The sequence below is a fragment of the Danio rerio genome, chromosome 16 (genome assembly GCF_049306965.1).
Source record: "Danio rerio strain Tuebingen ecotype United States chromosome 16, GRCz12tu, whole genome shotgun sequence".
Taxonomy (NCBI): Eukaryota; Metazoa; Chordata; class Actinopteri; order Cypriniformes; family Danionidae; genus Danio; species Danio rerio.
Window position 1 is genome coordinate 30,551,681 of NC_133191.1, and position 15,820 is coordinate 30,567,500.

The 15,820-nt window shown below is 33.7% G+C and overlaps 2 protein-coding genes across 7 annotated transcripts in view; one reads left to right on the forward strand and one right to left on the reverse strand.

Moving 5' to 3' along the window:
- erp44 (endoplasmic reticulum protein 44) overlaps positions 1 to 13,665 on the reverse strand; it is a 25,225-nt gene extending 11,560 nt beyond the window's left edge. Inside the window, exons 1-4 of the mRNA NM_200892.1 lie at positions 13,538 to 13,665; positions 2,934 to 3,006; positions 2,821 to 2,860; positions 1,414 to 1,529 (exon numbers count right to left, since the gene is read on the reverse strand). Of these exons, the coding sequence (NP_957186.1) occupies positions 1,414 to 1,529; positions 2,821 to 2,860; positions 2,934 to 3,006; positions 13,538 to 13,594 (286 nt within the window). The 5' untranslated portion in view covers positions 13,595 to 13,665. The remainder of the gene's footprint in view (positions 1 to 1,413; positions 1,530 to 2,820; positions 2,861 to 2,933; positions 3,007 to 13,537) is intronic.
- A 221-nt stretch (positions 13,666 to 13,886) lies between these two features.
- invs (inversin) overlaps positions 13,887 to 15,820 on the forward strand; it is a 60,715-nt gene continuing 58,781 nt past the window's right edge. For all 6 annotated transcript variants that reach the window (XR_012391331.1, XR_012391332.1, NM_152970.1 and 3 more), the window contains 2 exon segments: positions 13,887 to 14,044; positions 15,428 to 15,539. Coding sequence is in view for 4 of the 6 variants with exons in the window: in NM_152970.1 (NP_694502.1) it covers positions 15,537 to 15,539 (3 nt within the window). In the remaining 2 variants the exon portion in view is untranslated.

A 15,820-nucleotide genomic window follows, 5' to 3' on the forward strand; every position in this document is an offset into this window, starting at 1 on the left:
CTTAAGTATACTCATACTAAAACTAAATTGTAAAAAACACAATTTCTTACTTAAGATTTTGTCTTGTTTATAGTCCAAATATACGAAAATTCTTACAATCATAAAGCATTCTCTAAACATGTCAAATATAAATCTTATTTATCTTTAAAACAAGCAAAATAATCTGCCAAACTTACTGAGTGTACACAGGTGGCAGATTCTTTTGCTTGTTTTAAGGAGAAACTCACTTCATTTTGACTTGTTTTTTTTCAGAAAACAACAGAGTTTTTTTAGTTGTTTTTTAGTCATTCTTTAGTGCTTTTCAATTTAAGTTTTTTTTTTTTTTTTAATTTGGAACAGAAACAGGACAAAAGTTAATGTTTTTTCCAGTGTATCATAAGTATAGTGGGATCATTTTATTCTGGAATTGGGAAAGTCTTCTTTAAAAAGAATACAAAAAAATAAATAAAACAAACAATAATAAGTATAACAATAATAATATAAAAATAACAATAATCATAAAAAATATTAATTGGGTCCCATGGCCAAACAAGCTGAAGTTTTTTTTAGCATCACTCAGCCATTCTTCTGTTACATGATCCTTCAGAAATCATTCTTAAAATGATAACTTGCAGCTAAAGAACATTGTCAATGTTTAAAAACAATATTGTACTCTTCAATTTGTAAATGGAAATTGTAATCAGCTCTTCAGAATTATTCTTTAATATACAAAACATGATTCATTAGAATCAGAAATCTTTTGAAACATTATAAAATGTCTGTATCGTCACTTTGATCAATCTAATCTTTGCTAAATAAAAGTACTTGGAAAAAAATACTGACCCCAAACTTATCTAAAGCTAAAATCTATTTTCATAAAAATCCATAAAATCCAACCAATTGTTTGTTGACGTGACATTTCAGCTCACGCTTTTTTGGTTTGTAATTAAAAAGCAGCAATTGTAGGATAGAAATATAGCTCGCTTTAAACTTCAAGGGAAAAAAATGGGTCAATCCACGAATGTTTTTTACATTATGAGAAGGAGAGATCAAAAGGTCAGAAATCAGATATGTCTCATTTAAAAATAAAAAAGCTGGACTCCAGTCAAAGCATACAGCTATCAAAAGATGAAGAAAAAGGGGAAGAACTAAAGAAGGTGGAGGAAAGAGAAAGAGAGAGCGTAAGGAGGAAAGGCAGAGGGTGGAGACATGAAAGTGAGCTGGTGTGGGGGGTGAATACTCCAAAAGCATGTGCGCTCACACACATATACACACACGCTGTGGGGTCTCTTTGAGCCGCCTTGACTTCACAGAAGATGCAGTTTTGTCATTAAACCATCAAACACTTTACAAGACATCAATAATTCTGTTTAATTTGCTTTATCTCAAAGGCTAAACCAATATGTGTGTGTATGTGTGTGTGTGTAAACTCACAGTGTTGGTCACAGTCGACCCGGCCGAACACCACCTGGGTAGCGTCTGGATATTCCTCGCGCACTATATTTGACGCCTCCTCAAAGATGGGGTGCAGCATCTGACTAAAACGACACCTGCCGAAAAATAGATCATGTGCTGAAAACAGGCTGTAGATGAAATGCTTTGAAGAATTTTAATTTTAATGTTGACATATGTATGTTGAGTATTTCTGGTCCTTTTTTTATATTAATTTAATGTATTTGTGAATTAGCGATGGAATAAAATGCAAAGTAACCCAAGCATAAATCACAAGATTTTCCTCTTAGCATTTGTAGTTCACGTCACCGTTTTAGGTCTACATTTTAGATTCTACAAATTGTCAGTATATTCTAAATGATAACTTATGATTATAATATAATTTGCAATAACAAACATTTATAACACATTATTAAAGTGGTATAATTAATAATAATAATAATAATAATAATAATAGTAGTAGTAGTAGTAGTAGTAGTAAAGAATCTATGTAAGTACAAGCAATCTTTTTTTTACATAAATAATTAAGCATTAGCAATAACAATAATAATAACTACAAACAATAATAATAATAATAATTATTATTATTATTATTAATTCTACTACTATTATTTATTACAAAAATTATTAGTAATATTAATAATAATAATAATAACAACAATAATTATTATTATAACTACTATTTATTACAGAAATAAATTAGCATTAGTAATAATAATAACAACAACAACAACAACTATTCATTATTATTATTACTACTATTTATTACAGAATTAAATTAGCATTAGTAATAATAATAATAATAATAGTAACACTAATAATTATTTTTGATTATTATTATTACTGCTATTAATTACATAAATTATCATTAGTAACAACAACAATAATTATTATTATTTATTATTATTATTACTGAAAATGATAATAATATTTATTACAGAAATAAATTAGCATTAGTAACAACAATAATAATAATTATTATTTATTATTATTATTACTACTAACAATAATAATAATATTTATTACAGAAATAAATTAGCATTAGTAATAATAAATATTATTGTTTAGTTGTTAATTTTTTTGGGACTGAATGCATGAAGCATTGATAAATATAAAATAAAAGGAGAAAGATAAAAAATAAAAAATTGGTTATTAAACATTAAATCAATTATGAGCATTAAAAACAACAACGCTTTACCTTTTTGATAATTTTTAAATCTATATTTTATAGTTTCTCTTTAAATAAAATTGATAATAACTGATCATTAAAACTACTTAACAATAACCATCATCATCTGAATGACCATGATAAGGGAACAGTAAAACAGTCAAAAATGGACAGATCTCGTGATGGTTTCTTCTGGAGGTTATAAAGCGACACACACTCACCAGTCTGCATAGAAGTTGACTAGAGCCACACCTGCTCCGTCTGTGGAGAGAAACTGTGCTTTAATGTCATCTCAGCATCAGAAGACTCACACCCACACAAACAAACAACTCACTGAGGATGTCATCGATGTTTCCAGAGTCCAGACTGGTTATTTCCCCTCGTCCTGGATTATACAGACCCGTTACCTGCCAACAACAGAGGTGCGTGAGTAATGTAAAAAAAAAAACTGGATTTGAACATCATCACTGGACATTCATACTCACACTCAAAATACATTTTGCTGCTTGTTCTAACTCCTTTTGTAAAATGAGCTTAACACATTTTTGAAATCTTTCTGGGCCAACTTAATTGTTTTATGTTCAATCCACTTAAGTCTGTTAAGTTAACTTATTTGATTTGTGTTGCGACAACCTGAGTGAATTGTGTGGAATCATCCATTTTTTACAGTGCATAATTTAGAATCAAAATAAACTAACAAACACTTTAATGCACACTAAAATGCTGAATTGTTTTGACCCAATTTTTGACCAAACCAAACTGTTGGGCTAAATGTTTTTAAATTAAATTACATTTTTCAGCCCAACTGGCTTTGTCTATATTAGACAAAAAAATGGGTTAAACTGTCTCTTTTAGACTGTAGGGTGAAAAATGAGCCAATTTCGAGCCCTAAAAAGAAATAAAAAACTAGCATAAATTATATCTGATCTTTTGTCATGTTTTTAGTGGTTAAAGAAAATAAAAAATAGAAACCATCTACTAAAGTAAAGATGTCTAATGTAACTTTTTATAACTGCACCTGGCTTTAGCATCACATCTTTATCCAAAACATCCTTTTTTTTGTTATTTCGCAGAACTCTACATTTCTGGGATAAAGTTAAAAATATTAAAACAAGGGGAACATCTTTGTGTTACTTTCAAACAAACAATTATTTAAAAAAAAACTTTAACATTTTTTACATGGTTCATTTGAAACTTTAAAGTGGACATTTCATAAAAGCACATTCTTAAATCATAGTCATGAGTGACAGGTCATTTTTGCCTACAAAAAATAAACAGTTAAACGGGTAACAGGACCTACAGTAATGCATGGAATAGGCTATTACATTTTCATACTGTTTTTGATGCTTAAAACCCCTTCTGGTCTTTGACGCTCTGTGCATATGAAATGTGATTTAAAAATGCAGTGTATTTCTAAAATTATTTATCACAAAAAAAAAAAATCATCATCAAATGAGTCATGACAAACTAGCCATGGCCCAGTATAAGGTTCTGACGATATGATAATTTAAAGTCTGGGTAAAAAAAAAAAAATGAAAAAAAAAATCTGCTTTGAACACAATGTATTTTAATTTGGAAAGCTTTTAAAATATTTTGGGGCAGTGAATAAGTCAGGTTAAAAATTCTAAAGTAATTACTCCTGCTGTCTTCATTAGTTTCAAAAACAATGATTTCATTACAATTTAAATGGCATCTTTGGATATATTTTCTGCTGGAGATACTGTTGTCCTAAAAAACTTATATGTAAATCAAAGGCGGCAACACCAAGGCTCCAAAAACTTATAACAAAACACGAAAAAAAACATGACAAAAAAAGCTTGCATAAACCGCAGGAACGGTATAGCAGAAAAGTTTGGCGGTTTTAAAAACTTATTGTTTCCAAACCTTAAAAATGATTATCGTCTCATGCATATGACAAACACACATTACATGCCGTCTAATTGTGAGTTTATTAATATATTTTTTTAAAACAGCAGAATAAATGCCATTATAGTATCGGTACATTAAAAATAATGTCAATCACCCCAATTAACATTGTACAATTTCTTTACCTCAGATAATCTGAGGTATAGAAACTCAACGAATAATCTCTTCTGGTCAAATTTTAGACATTGACCCTTGTATTGTTCTAAAATACATTTATGAAAAATGAGAAATATGTGCATCACACACACACACACACTCACACACACACACACACACACACACACACACACACACACACACACACACACACACACACTCTCACACACTCTCACACACGCACGCGCACGCGCACGCACACACACTTTTACAAAAAAGTATGTTCAAAAATATTGAGCAGCACACACACGACGACAACATCTGTGAACCAGTGCGTGAATGAAGAGCTTGAGGAATAATTTAAGTCACAGCACACAGCTCTCCAGGATCTGACAATTAACTAGGGAGGTACTGTATGATAACTATTACATAATATTTTCCCTACTCACCTGCAGTGCACTGCCTAAAAGATTATATTGGCAGAGTTTTAAGAGAGAATCTTGCATCACTTATCAACAATAGATAATTGGGATTTTTACCCAAGATGACCTTTGTAAACAAATTATTTCCTTTGTTTCTAATTTCATGTTTTTTGTTCCCTCAAACAGCCCCCCTATTACACTGCTTCTTAGGGTGAATTCACACTTGTCATGTTTGGTTTGACAGAATTGAACTCAAGTTTGTTTCCCCATTTGACGCTGATATTCCGGGCAGGTGTGAATACAGCATGCTGTGCCACACAGCAAACACCTGCACCATATTGATTTTATTTTAGAATATTTGTTTACAATGACTAAACGGTAAGATTACATTATATTTATATTTATATTTAAAATATCTTAAGCTGCCAATTGCTTATTGCTTACACTGGAACAACATGACATGAACAAAGTACACAATTAATTTGTTCTTACTAATTACCAACCAAAGTTACTTTCAAAGTATTGTTAGTTTGCCTGATTCTAGTTGTTTGAATTTATTTGGTTAATATATGTTTGTGTTATTACTCTGAGATCAGCATATCTCAACCAAAGTTCATTGATGGCATGTAACGTGGCTATCTATCTAATATAAGTGATAAATTCCAAATAAACCCTGGGCAGAGTTTAGCAGTGCCAGCCACATGCTAAACTAGAGCTGTTGGATGAGTCTGCCCTTTACATCCTGTTTGACACACAGTCAGAGACAGCCTGAGGATAGGTGTAGTGCTGCACGATCAACGCCTTCACCCATCCTTCAATAAACCCTGTGAGACACTTATGACCAGTATTATCAATGACGAGACTGACTGTGATATAATGATGCACACCTACAGATCTGAAAGAGACAGTTCAAGCAAAAATGAACATCCTGTCATCATTTATGCCCTCAAGTGCTATCAAACATTCAGAAGCTTCTCTCTTCTGCTGAACACAAAAGGTATTTTGAAGAATTCAAACAATACACACAATTACTCAAATGTTATTTTCATGTGCATTTTATTACAGCTCTGTAATCAGCTGTAAATCTCCAGCACATGCTTTCAGATGGAACAGCGTTTACTACACAGAGCCAAAGTTAACTGACAAACCTACGCAAAAATCAGGGCAATTCTTAAATGGAAGATAATCATTCTGTGATTTTGTTTGCGTCGCTTCTCAGTGAACTACATCTCAAAGCAGGTAAAAATACCATATTTAATCACATATTTTACACCAAACTCACTTCATAACTTCAGCGAGGGTCTGAAATCAATCATTCTGAGGGATGACTTAGTATTTGCTTATTAGTAGTCAAGCTAAATCAATAAAATCAGTTAAGTCCTCTATTTGATTCTCTATGCCTTTTCTTTGGCATACTTGCAGTTTTTGCACAAGAGTGCCCCCTCTGTTTACTGAGATTTACTACTGATCACAGATCTGTGCTTCCCTGACAAGATGCACATAAGAAATCTCAGCCTTTGCTAAATGAAGATTTTGATTAGGGATGCAATTATGTTAACGTTACGGTTACTTTACAGTTAATCATAAAGGCTTCTTGAAACAGTGTTTCTGCACAAAACAAAACTGCTGCAACTAAACAAGTTATGCAAACAGTGTGCTAGTTTAAAGTTCCAAGCTTGTACACCGGGACTAATATGCACGCACACTAGATTAACTATGGCTGAGGATTATAACTAAGGGCTGTTCACATATCACGGCGACGTGCTCACGCTTGGCGTATCCAGGCGTACCTAGTTGAAAGAATGCCGCTAGTCACGTGTCAAGAACTAACTGTAAAGTAGGAATATATTTCGACTCCAAGGAGAAAAAAATACAAATGGGAAATACCTAACACTTTTGAAATATAGTTGATTAAAAGTGCCTTTCAGGATCAGCAGCCTTTGTCTACATTTGTTCTCTTTAAAAGGAAAATACATCAGACAAATACTTTTTTTTTTCTTATTTTATTTTTGTATTTATTTATTGTTCTGTTGTTCATTTTCAGTGTAAAATTATTACTTCTGTTTAAAAGCCAAATACTTTTAAATGCATTTTTAAGTCCAAAGAGAAATAGACTATTGTTTGTTTCTATTATTATTGTGTGCTATGTTAATTGGTTACTGAGCAGCAATAAAAACACTTTAAATCATAAAGAGTTTCACATGATTTCCTGAACTAGTAGTGTTAGAAATTAATGAATGCATAATAATTATGATAATCATGAAACCGTGATTATTTCTGACTATAATCATACAACCAAAATCTATAATCGTGGCATCACTAATTTTGATTTTTATTTTGATATATTGTCCAGTACCATACCAGCAGTCACTGACTTCCATAGTAGGAAAATAATACTATGGAAGAAAGTCAATGGTTACTGGTTTCCAACAGTCGTCAAAACATATTCTTTTGTGATTGAGAAATAAAAGAAAAATCAAACAGCTTTAAAACAAGCGGAAGGTGAGAAAATTATGACAGAATTGTAATTTTTGGGTGAACTATCCGTTTAAATTTTAAAAGGGAAAAAGAACCACGCAGACTAAAATATCAAACCCACACACTGAGGCATATGTGGTTCTCTTCAGAAAAATTGGCAGCTGCTAAATTCACTGGCTAAATTCACAGAGAACTCAAGTCTCCAACTGTCACAACACAACTAGAGAAACCAAACAAACACACGGCTCCACATGGGCTGATCTGCGCTGCTAAGATCACATAGTACAAAATCACAGCTAGACCCAACATATGGCTGATAAACATGCATATTCATTTCTTACTAACAAACACAAAGAGCATCTCTATTATGGAAAAAGTCTATGCAGATGAACAAATTTGACCAGTAGGTTTAAAAAAAAAAAAAAAAAAGTTTTAGTTCATTGGTGGAACATTAATCACTGTATGAACCAACGGACAGCAATGCTGGATTCAGACTTGGTAAAATGAACCTGATTTTGGCAGCATCATTTTGACATTGATGTCAAGGTATTCATTTGCAATGGGACGGTTTGTGAAAAAAAAAAACCCCAGTTTGGTTCTCTTGTTACGGTTCAGTTATGCTTGTGTATTGTGTGATTCACAGTTTTTTTTTAAACAATTTAATAGGAAACTGAGTGTTTTGGTATCTGACTGGAATATGTGATTCCACAATATGGAAACTGGTCGACTGCATCGCTTTCTCTCTCTCTCTCTTTCATATCCGCTTGAAGGAGTTTGTTGGTGTATTAATATGGTTTCAACCCATCGCAGTCTATTCTGTCCATCCCAGTTTAACTTTTATAATGTTTATTTCTCACCGCTCACAAGTGCTTTTTAAATTAAACATCATCTTGTGTTCCAACATATAGGCAGAATACATGTGCATTACGGTTGGGCCGATAGATGATGCCATCGTCCATCGCCGATGGCCAATAGACAACACGATGCCGATCCTTCGCCCCGCCATGCACCTAGCAAAACTGCTTGCAAAAAATACACACTTAGGCCACGTTTACACTAATACGTCTTAGTATTAAAATAACATTTTAGAACAAAAATGATCCACATCCACACCATGTTTTACCTAGCATTTCTGAACATCCCTCTGTCCGCTGAAAACACACATCATGTGACCACACACACACAGACAGACACAGCCACACACACTGTCATGCGCTGTCTGAGCTCCAGAAGAGCAGTGCACGTCGGACAGTTTATCAAGGATGTACTGCTGGATTGCATCTCACAAACGTGATATTTAATTAATTTAGTCTCTAACGACTCTTCTGTGTTTTGAATCTATCAGATAACGTGTCACAGCATCAGTACACTGCTTTAGACTTTTACTTTCACACTTGTACTTAGTAATTTTAGTGAAAACCTCAGATACTGTTGGTTGGTCTTTTTTACTGACAAGGATTGACAGGTAGTCATGTGTGTGTAAGTTATGTTTATTTATTTATAATTTGTTTATGGGTAAAACAAAGACCATGCGGGTCAGGTAGTTGAAACGGTAGGCTACAAATAATTCATTTATTATGAATTAGTTAATCATTCAGAAATAATTAATTCACCTCCACCTATGAAGACGATGCCATCGTCCATTGCGATGTTTCACATTAGACATAGTACAAATTGGTCGACATCGCCCAACCCTAATGTGCCTAATGTCAGAATACCCATATTTAACAGTTGCCTATGTCGGAGTCTAAAGTAAAAGTATAAATTCATGGGAGAATTTATTTTTATTTTCGTCATAAATCATAATGCGCTTTCTTTAATCGACAACAAAAGACTAATATTAAAACTTTGATAAGTGGATGTGTGTATATATATATATATATATATATATATATATATATATATATATATATATATATATATATATATAAATATATATATATATATATATATATATATATATATATATATATATATATATATATATATATATATATATATATATACATACACATACATACATACACACACACACACACACACAAATAACTGTTTTTTTTTTTTTTTTTTTTAAATACTGTAAACGGCAGATTACAGTGCTATGTATTTTATGCTGATGTGTGATTTAATTTAAATGTTACAATAGCGGATTTTTTTACAATGTAAACCAATTCAAACCTAAAATGTGACCACAGAATTATGAAACAAACCAAACAGACAATTTTGTGAGCTGTCCCACTCCTATTATTCATAATTAACAATGGGCATTTGGATTAGAATTGACTTGTAAATTTTCCTTTTAGTAACAACTCATTTTAGTTGTTTTAGTAACAACTAATGTTGCATCTAGGGCATTTTAAAATATAGCATATCAATTTATTTCCCTTCTATTCATTTTTAAGACAGCAAAGCTCACAACTTCTGTGGTAATTATACAGTTACATTCTTATTTCTTAAAGTTAGTCGCTAGTTCTTCTGATGACATCACACAGATAAAGATGGTAAGTGAGGACAGGTTGGAAAGCAGCGCGTAGCTTGAAATTACTTTCCCATGACGCAACATGAATTTACAAGTCAAAATAGCATATTCTGAAACAACAACCAATAGGAAAAAAATGTTGTTGGAATGCTCTGTGTAACAATCTGTTTATTATGAACACTGCATTTCATACCATCTGCTCTCTCAGGTTATGTGAATTGTGACTGGCAATTTTTTTTCAGATGGAATATCATGTATCTGGCAATCTGGTATTCAAACAGAATTGGAACAATTATTTTTTTACCATTATTCGTATAGTTATATACTATTCTTAATAGCATTTACTTGTGTATGTTTTTAAACTAGGTTGAAGCAGTGGGTAGTGCTGTTGCCCCACAGCAAGAAGGTCGCTGGTTCGAGCCTCTGCTCAGTTCGCGTTTCTGTGTGGAGTTTGCATGTTCTCTGTGCGATCGCGTGGGTTACCTCCGGTTGCTCCGGTTTCCCCCACAGTCCAAAGACATGCAGTACTGGTGAATTGGGTAGGCTAAATTGTCAGTAGTTTGTATGTGTGTGTGTGTGTGTGTGTGTGTGTGTGTGTGTGTGTGTGTGTGTGTATGTTTCCCAGAGATGGGTTGCGGCTGAAAGGGCATCCGCTGCGTAAAACTCGCTGGATAAGTTGGCTGTGGTGACCCCGGATTAATAAGGGGACTAAGCTGACCAGAAAATTAATGAATGTTTTTAAACTACAGGCTGCTGAATGCCTGATTCTGATTGGATAGTGCATGCTCTACAATGTGTAATCATGGAGCATTCACATGTGCCAATTATTGCATATATGGCTTTTCTTTATACTTTAAAATGTTTAAGGGTTTTATGTTTTGATATTTTGGCTGTATTCTTTATGTAATCTTGTTTTGCCATTAAAGTGCATATTTAAATATATTATGAATGATCATTTGAAGCATATTTCATTTGTTAATTTGTTTTAAAATTAGAACACTACAAGATATTTCCCAGTAACAAGAAAAATCACAGCACTGTTCATAAGTTAAACTTACACTTTCACTATTAGATAAGATGCTGATACCAAACACTGTTGAGAAACCCACAAGTAATTTACATTCTTTAACTCTCCATCACCCTCATATCAATGGCTTAAGGCTGTAAAATGACGTTTAAGAATTCAAAATGGAGGCTGAGTGTGAGGGATGAGATGTCCAATTTAATCTCAAATGACTAAGAACATCCCCTAAACAATAGTTTTACATTTAGTAAATGTACTGTTTGGGTGAGCACTTCATGTATGTATTATTTTATAATACTCTGACAATCAATGTTTCATAATCAAAAGATCCTGCACAGTTCAATCTAAATATCAAAAAAAAATTTTTACAGAAATAATAAATAAAGATCAATGTCTCTTGACACATGTAAGACTTTAAATATGTTAGTCTGGTTAAAGCCACCCAATCTCAAAACGCACTCATCAACTAATGCTCAGATAAGGGCTGCACAATATATCAATAAGAAACTATTTGTTTCAGCATCAATGCCGCAATGAGTGCATGTTCAATCTTCAATTGTCACATCACAGAATTTGCAATGTCAAATTGGGATTATAACTGACCAGAAACTACAATTCAGAACATTGTGGAATGTCATTGTAAAATTTAAGAGTAAAAGTTTTCATTTGCTTGTTATTAAGGCTTGTGACTATAGCAAACAAACTCAAATCATTTGTGTATAAGAAATAATGTTTGTAGCCTTAAAGATTATTTGCAATCATTTATACAATGAAGACTACACAGTGTTGTTTATTTTTTTGATTTGATTATTTTATTTTATTTGATCATTCATTTTCTGTACCTGAATGCAGTTAAGACTTTCCGGAAAACCATAAAGCATTATTGTTTCTTCTCGCTTTATTCTATTTATCTATGCTAATAATGTGTTTATTATATTTAATACAGATGCTCTGCCTTACAAAATCATCCTAATTACTCTAAAATGATTATGTCTTTCCAAATGAAGCTATTCAAGACATCTAGCGAAAATATATTCTTATCAAAATAATTGTATAGCAGAAAAACCAAACACTGCAATGTCAGTTTTCTTCCCAATATCCTGCAGCCCTGGCTCAAATGTGCCTCACAACCCTACAGACAAGACTTTAAATAACGTCACCAAAGTTGTGTTGAAATATTAACAAAAACTGTTTGAAATCAATATTGCTTATCACTGTAATATACTCTTATCCAACAAAATGAGTTTGCATTAATATTTCTGTATTTAAGAATGAACTGTGCACAAAACTATGACATCAAAACAACCAAGACATCAAATGAGTTTGGATACAAGTATTTTAAGTCATACTAAACTCATACTAAAATGCTCATTAAAAACTATTAAACTAAGCTAACCCCCTAAATGTCAATAGTCAGTCACCACACTGCTATAGGACAATATTCATGTCTCAAAAGAGAAATACAATATTTAAGAGCATATGCTAACAAAATATAAGCAAAGAGCAACTGAAAGCTGGTTAAAAAGTGTCACATTTGCAGCAAAGCCCACCGCTGCTGTGGCTTTCACATCATGTTCAGCTGAACTGAGCGGAACGAGTCATTTCCGCGTTGACAGCCAATAGGATTCAGCCACAACAGAACAGTTCACCAACCGGTTCCTTCACTGTGAAGTCGGAAGAAATGAATCTACAAATATCCCTCTCTTTACTCTAGGACTATAAAGATCACAGCTGACAGCTGGATACTGTTTGTCTTCTATTGTAAAAAATTATTTCAAGCGCTTCATTCGCTTGTTAAAGGACTTTCTGTTTTAAATAGGCTCTTTCTGCGCAACTTTGCAGCTATGAATGAGAAGCATACATGTCAGCCCTACAATCACTTGTTCGCAATATAAACAAGTTGCATTTAACATGTAAAACATCCAACATGATTCCAACACTTGACTGTTGACTGTTTTCTTATTCATACATAACAATACCTTCGTTGTTATTATATAAATTAGGGCCAAACATAACGTTATCCTGGCCCTTTGAAGTTGTATTAAAAAGTCTTAAAGATTAAAGTTTGTATGATTTGGTGGCTCACAGTTTGATTGCAAACACTAAAAATCACAATGTCCGTTGGCATGATTATATCCAAATGTGGCTTTGCATTAAATCTGAATAGTTCTCCCACCGCCTATAAACTCTCTAAACGTCCCATACTTTGAGCTGCATCATGACTACAACTCTAATAGCTGGTTAGCCACATTAGCCAGATCTCTTGCACTTTCTGTGGCTAACCTACATTCAGCACAGGCCATTAAATCTACGGGGACATTCAGAAGTGACAGTTACGGTCGTCCGTTGCTCCAAATAAGTAGACCTTCCTGTGAAATAACGATGCTAATCAAGAGCATCACATCCAAGTGCATTAACCCTCTTAAATTGCTAGCGTTATATGAGTTAGCAATTACAAGTGAACCTGCGAGAAGTGTGTTACTGAAAGAGCGCGCGATTTTTCAGCCACATACCAGCAGGAGGGTGAAGTAGTGCAGTTCGGGAACGGGTATTATTGATGATAATTTCATTGTATAGTGGTGTTGGTTGAGGTTGCGATGTTGTTGAATCTTGCCAGTCTCTCGACACCACCTCCTTCTCCTCTGCTGCAGGAAACAGGCTGTACATACGGCCAGGACTACGGGAACTTGAATTCCGGGTTTGTTGGAGTTTTGGGAAATGTAGTTTCGGAGTGGCTCTGCTTGCGTTGTGACTAATGGGTCTTGTTTAATATAAAAACTACAAATCCCTTCATGGACTCGTTCGTGGAAATGTGGTCCTTGGTCTTTGTAGTTTTATATACCTACGTGCCCAGATGTGTTTGCGGATTCAAGATATGTTGGAGTATCAGTGGCCACAGAGGGGCTGAAGCCCCCCCAAAAGTACAAAAACAGCGAAAACACTGCAATGCGTAAAAACCTTTGTTGTGTTTAATGCCAGAGATGGAAGTACAAGGTTAATTGTGTTTCACCTTGAATGTGGTAAGTTGCATCATCGCTTCCAACAGTATAACGGGGATTTTTGTAATATTTAGCAACCAAGCTACATTCAAACACATCCGAATGAGGCAATTGTTAATTATTTATATGCCACTGACATAGTTACAAGTTGTTGTTAAAGTATTACAGACGTTGTTTAACTATGTTTGCTTTTGTTATAACTGTTTAATTATTTGCAGACAGTGTTCGTGAAGATGTCAGTGAACTTTGCAGCTGATTCGTATGCATTGTATTGCTTTAGTGGTTTGTTTACCTAAACAAACGCATAAGCACAACCTACTGTCAGCACGGTAATGAGACAAAGTGTACATTCGTTTAGAAAATGTTAACAAGTTATTAACATTCTTAAAAATTGTGTTTGGCTGTTTTTATATGTTAAAAACAAACAAACATTGGCCTAGAAATAATATGAGAAACAATTTGTCTGATTTAGTTTCAGACGTTTTGTAATTGTTGTCAGACTTGCCAAAGTACCAACATCCTAGATTAATATAACAAAAAATATATATATTTAAATGGCTAAAATGTAATAAATTAGGCGTGTGTTATCCAGAGTAACCATCATTCTGGTAAATTAGGTCAACATCTGACTAGTCATTTTTTCTTTTAAGGAATTGCGTCAACATCTGCGACAACATTAATTATTTAATAAAATACAACTGAGAATTCCTTTAAAACTCAAAAACCTGTGAAAAGAAATCAGTGAGTGGAATATCTATTAACTCTTTAGTTTTTTGGTTATTTTACTAAATATAAAAATAATGTTCAAAAAAATTTTGTTTATTAATGACATATATTTTATCCAAACATGTAATAACACATCAGTGTATGTTTAAAAATTAAATAAAAAAAAGAATTCAAGAAGTCGGCTGGCTAAGTGGTTAGCACTGTCGCCTCACAAAAAGAAAGTTGCTGGTTTGAGTCTGACTGGACCAGTTGTCATTTCTGTGTGGGGTTTGCATGTTCTCCCTTTGTTAGTGTGGATTTCCCCCAAAGTTCAAAGACATGAGCTATAAGTGAATTGGATTAAATAATATGGCCGTAGTGTATGAGCGTGAGACTGTATGGATGTTTCCCAGTACTAGGTTGTGGCTGAAAGGGCATCCCTGCATAAAACATATGCCAGAATAGTTGGCAGTTCATTCCGCTGTGGCAACCCCTGATAAATAAGGGACTAAGCCTAAGGAATATTAGGAAATTATTGAATTCAAAAGTCAATAGCATCCTTCTATGCAAGACTATTGCTGTTTGAGCACACTGCTATAAGTCTGTCCTGGCATTGAGCACTGGTAATGTTTGGCACAGTGGGTCAGAGCAGGTGGTTTGTGCTCTGTGTGTGAGTGATCCGCTCTCTCTCTCCTGCAGAACACTAGATCAGAGCTGCAAGGGGGACCTGCGGCCACGCCAAGCCCCAGCAAGGCTTCACTTAGCTGTGTAACATCTGCTGACGCCTCCCTGCGTCCAGGACATCACTATGGTAAGACTCTGTGCTGAGATTTCAAAGAGATTATGAGTATTGTATTATGTATGTATCTGGAGTTTGAAAAGTAGTTTTTCTGACTTCATGTGGCATTTAAGGCTTTAAGTGAACAAATGAATATACACTCACCGGCCACTTAATTAGGTGCACTTGTCCAACTACTTGTTGTTAACACAATTTTTTTATCAGCCAATCACATGGCATCAACTTAATGTATTTAGGCATGTTGACATGGTCAAGACGATCTGCTGCAGTTCAAGCCGAGCATCTGAATGGGG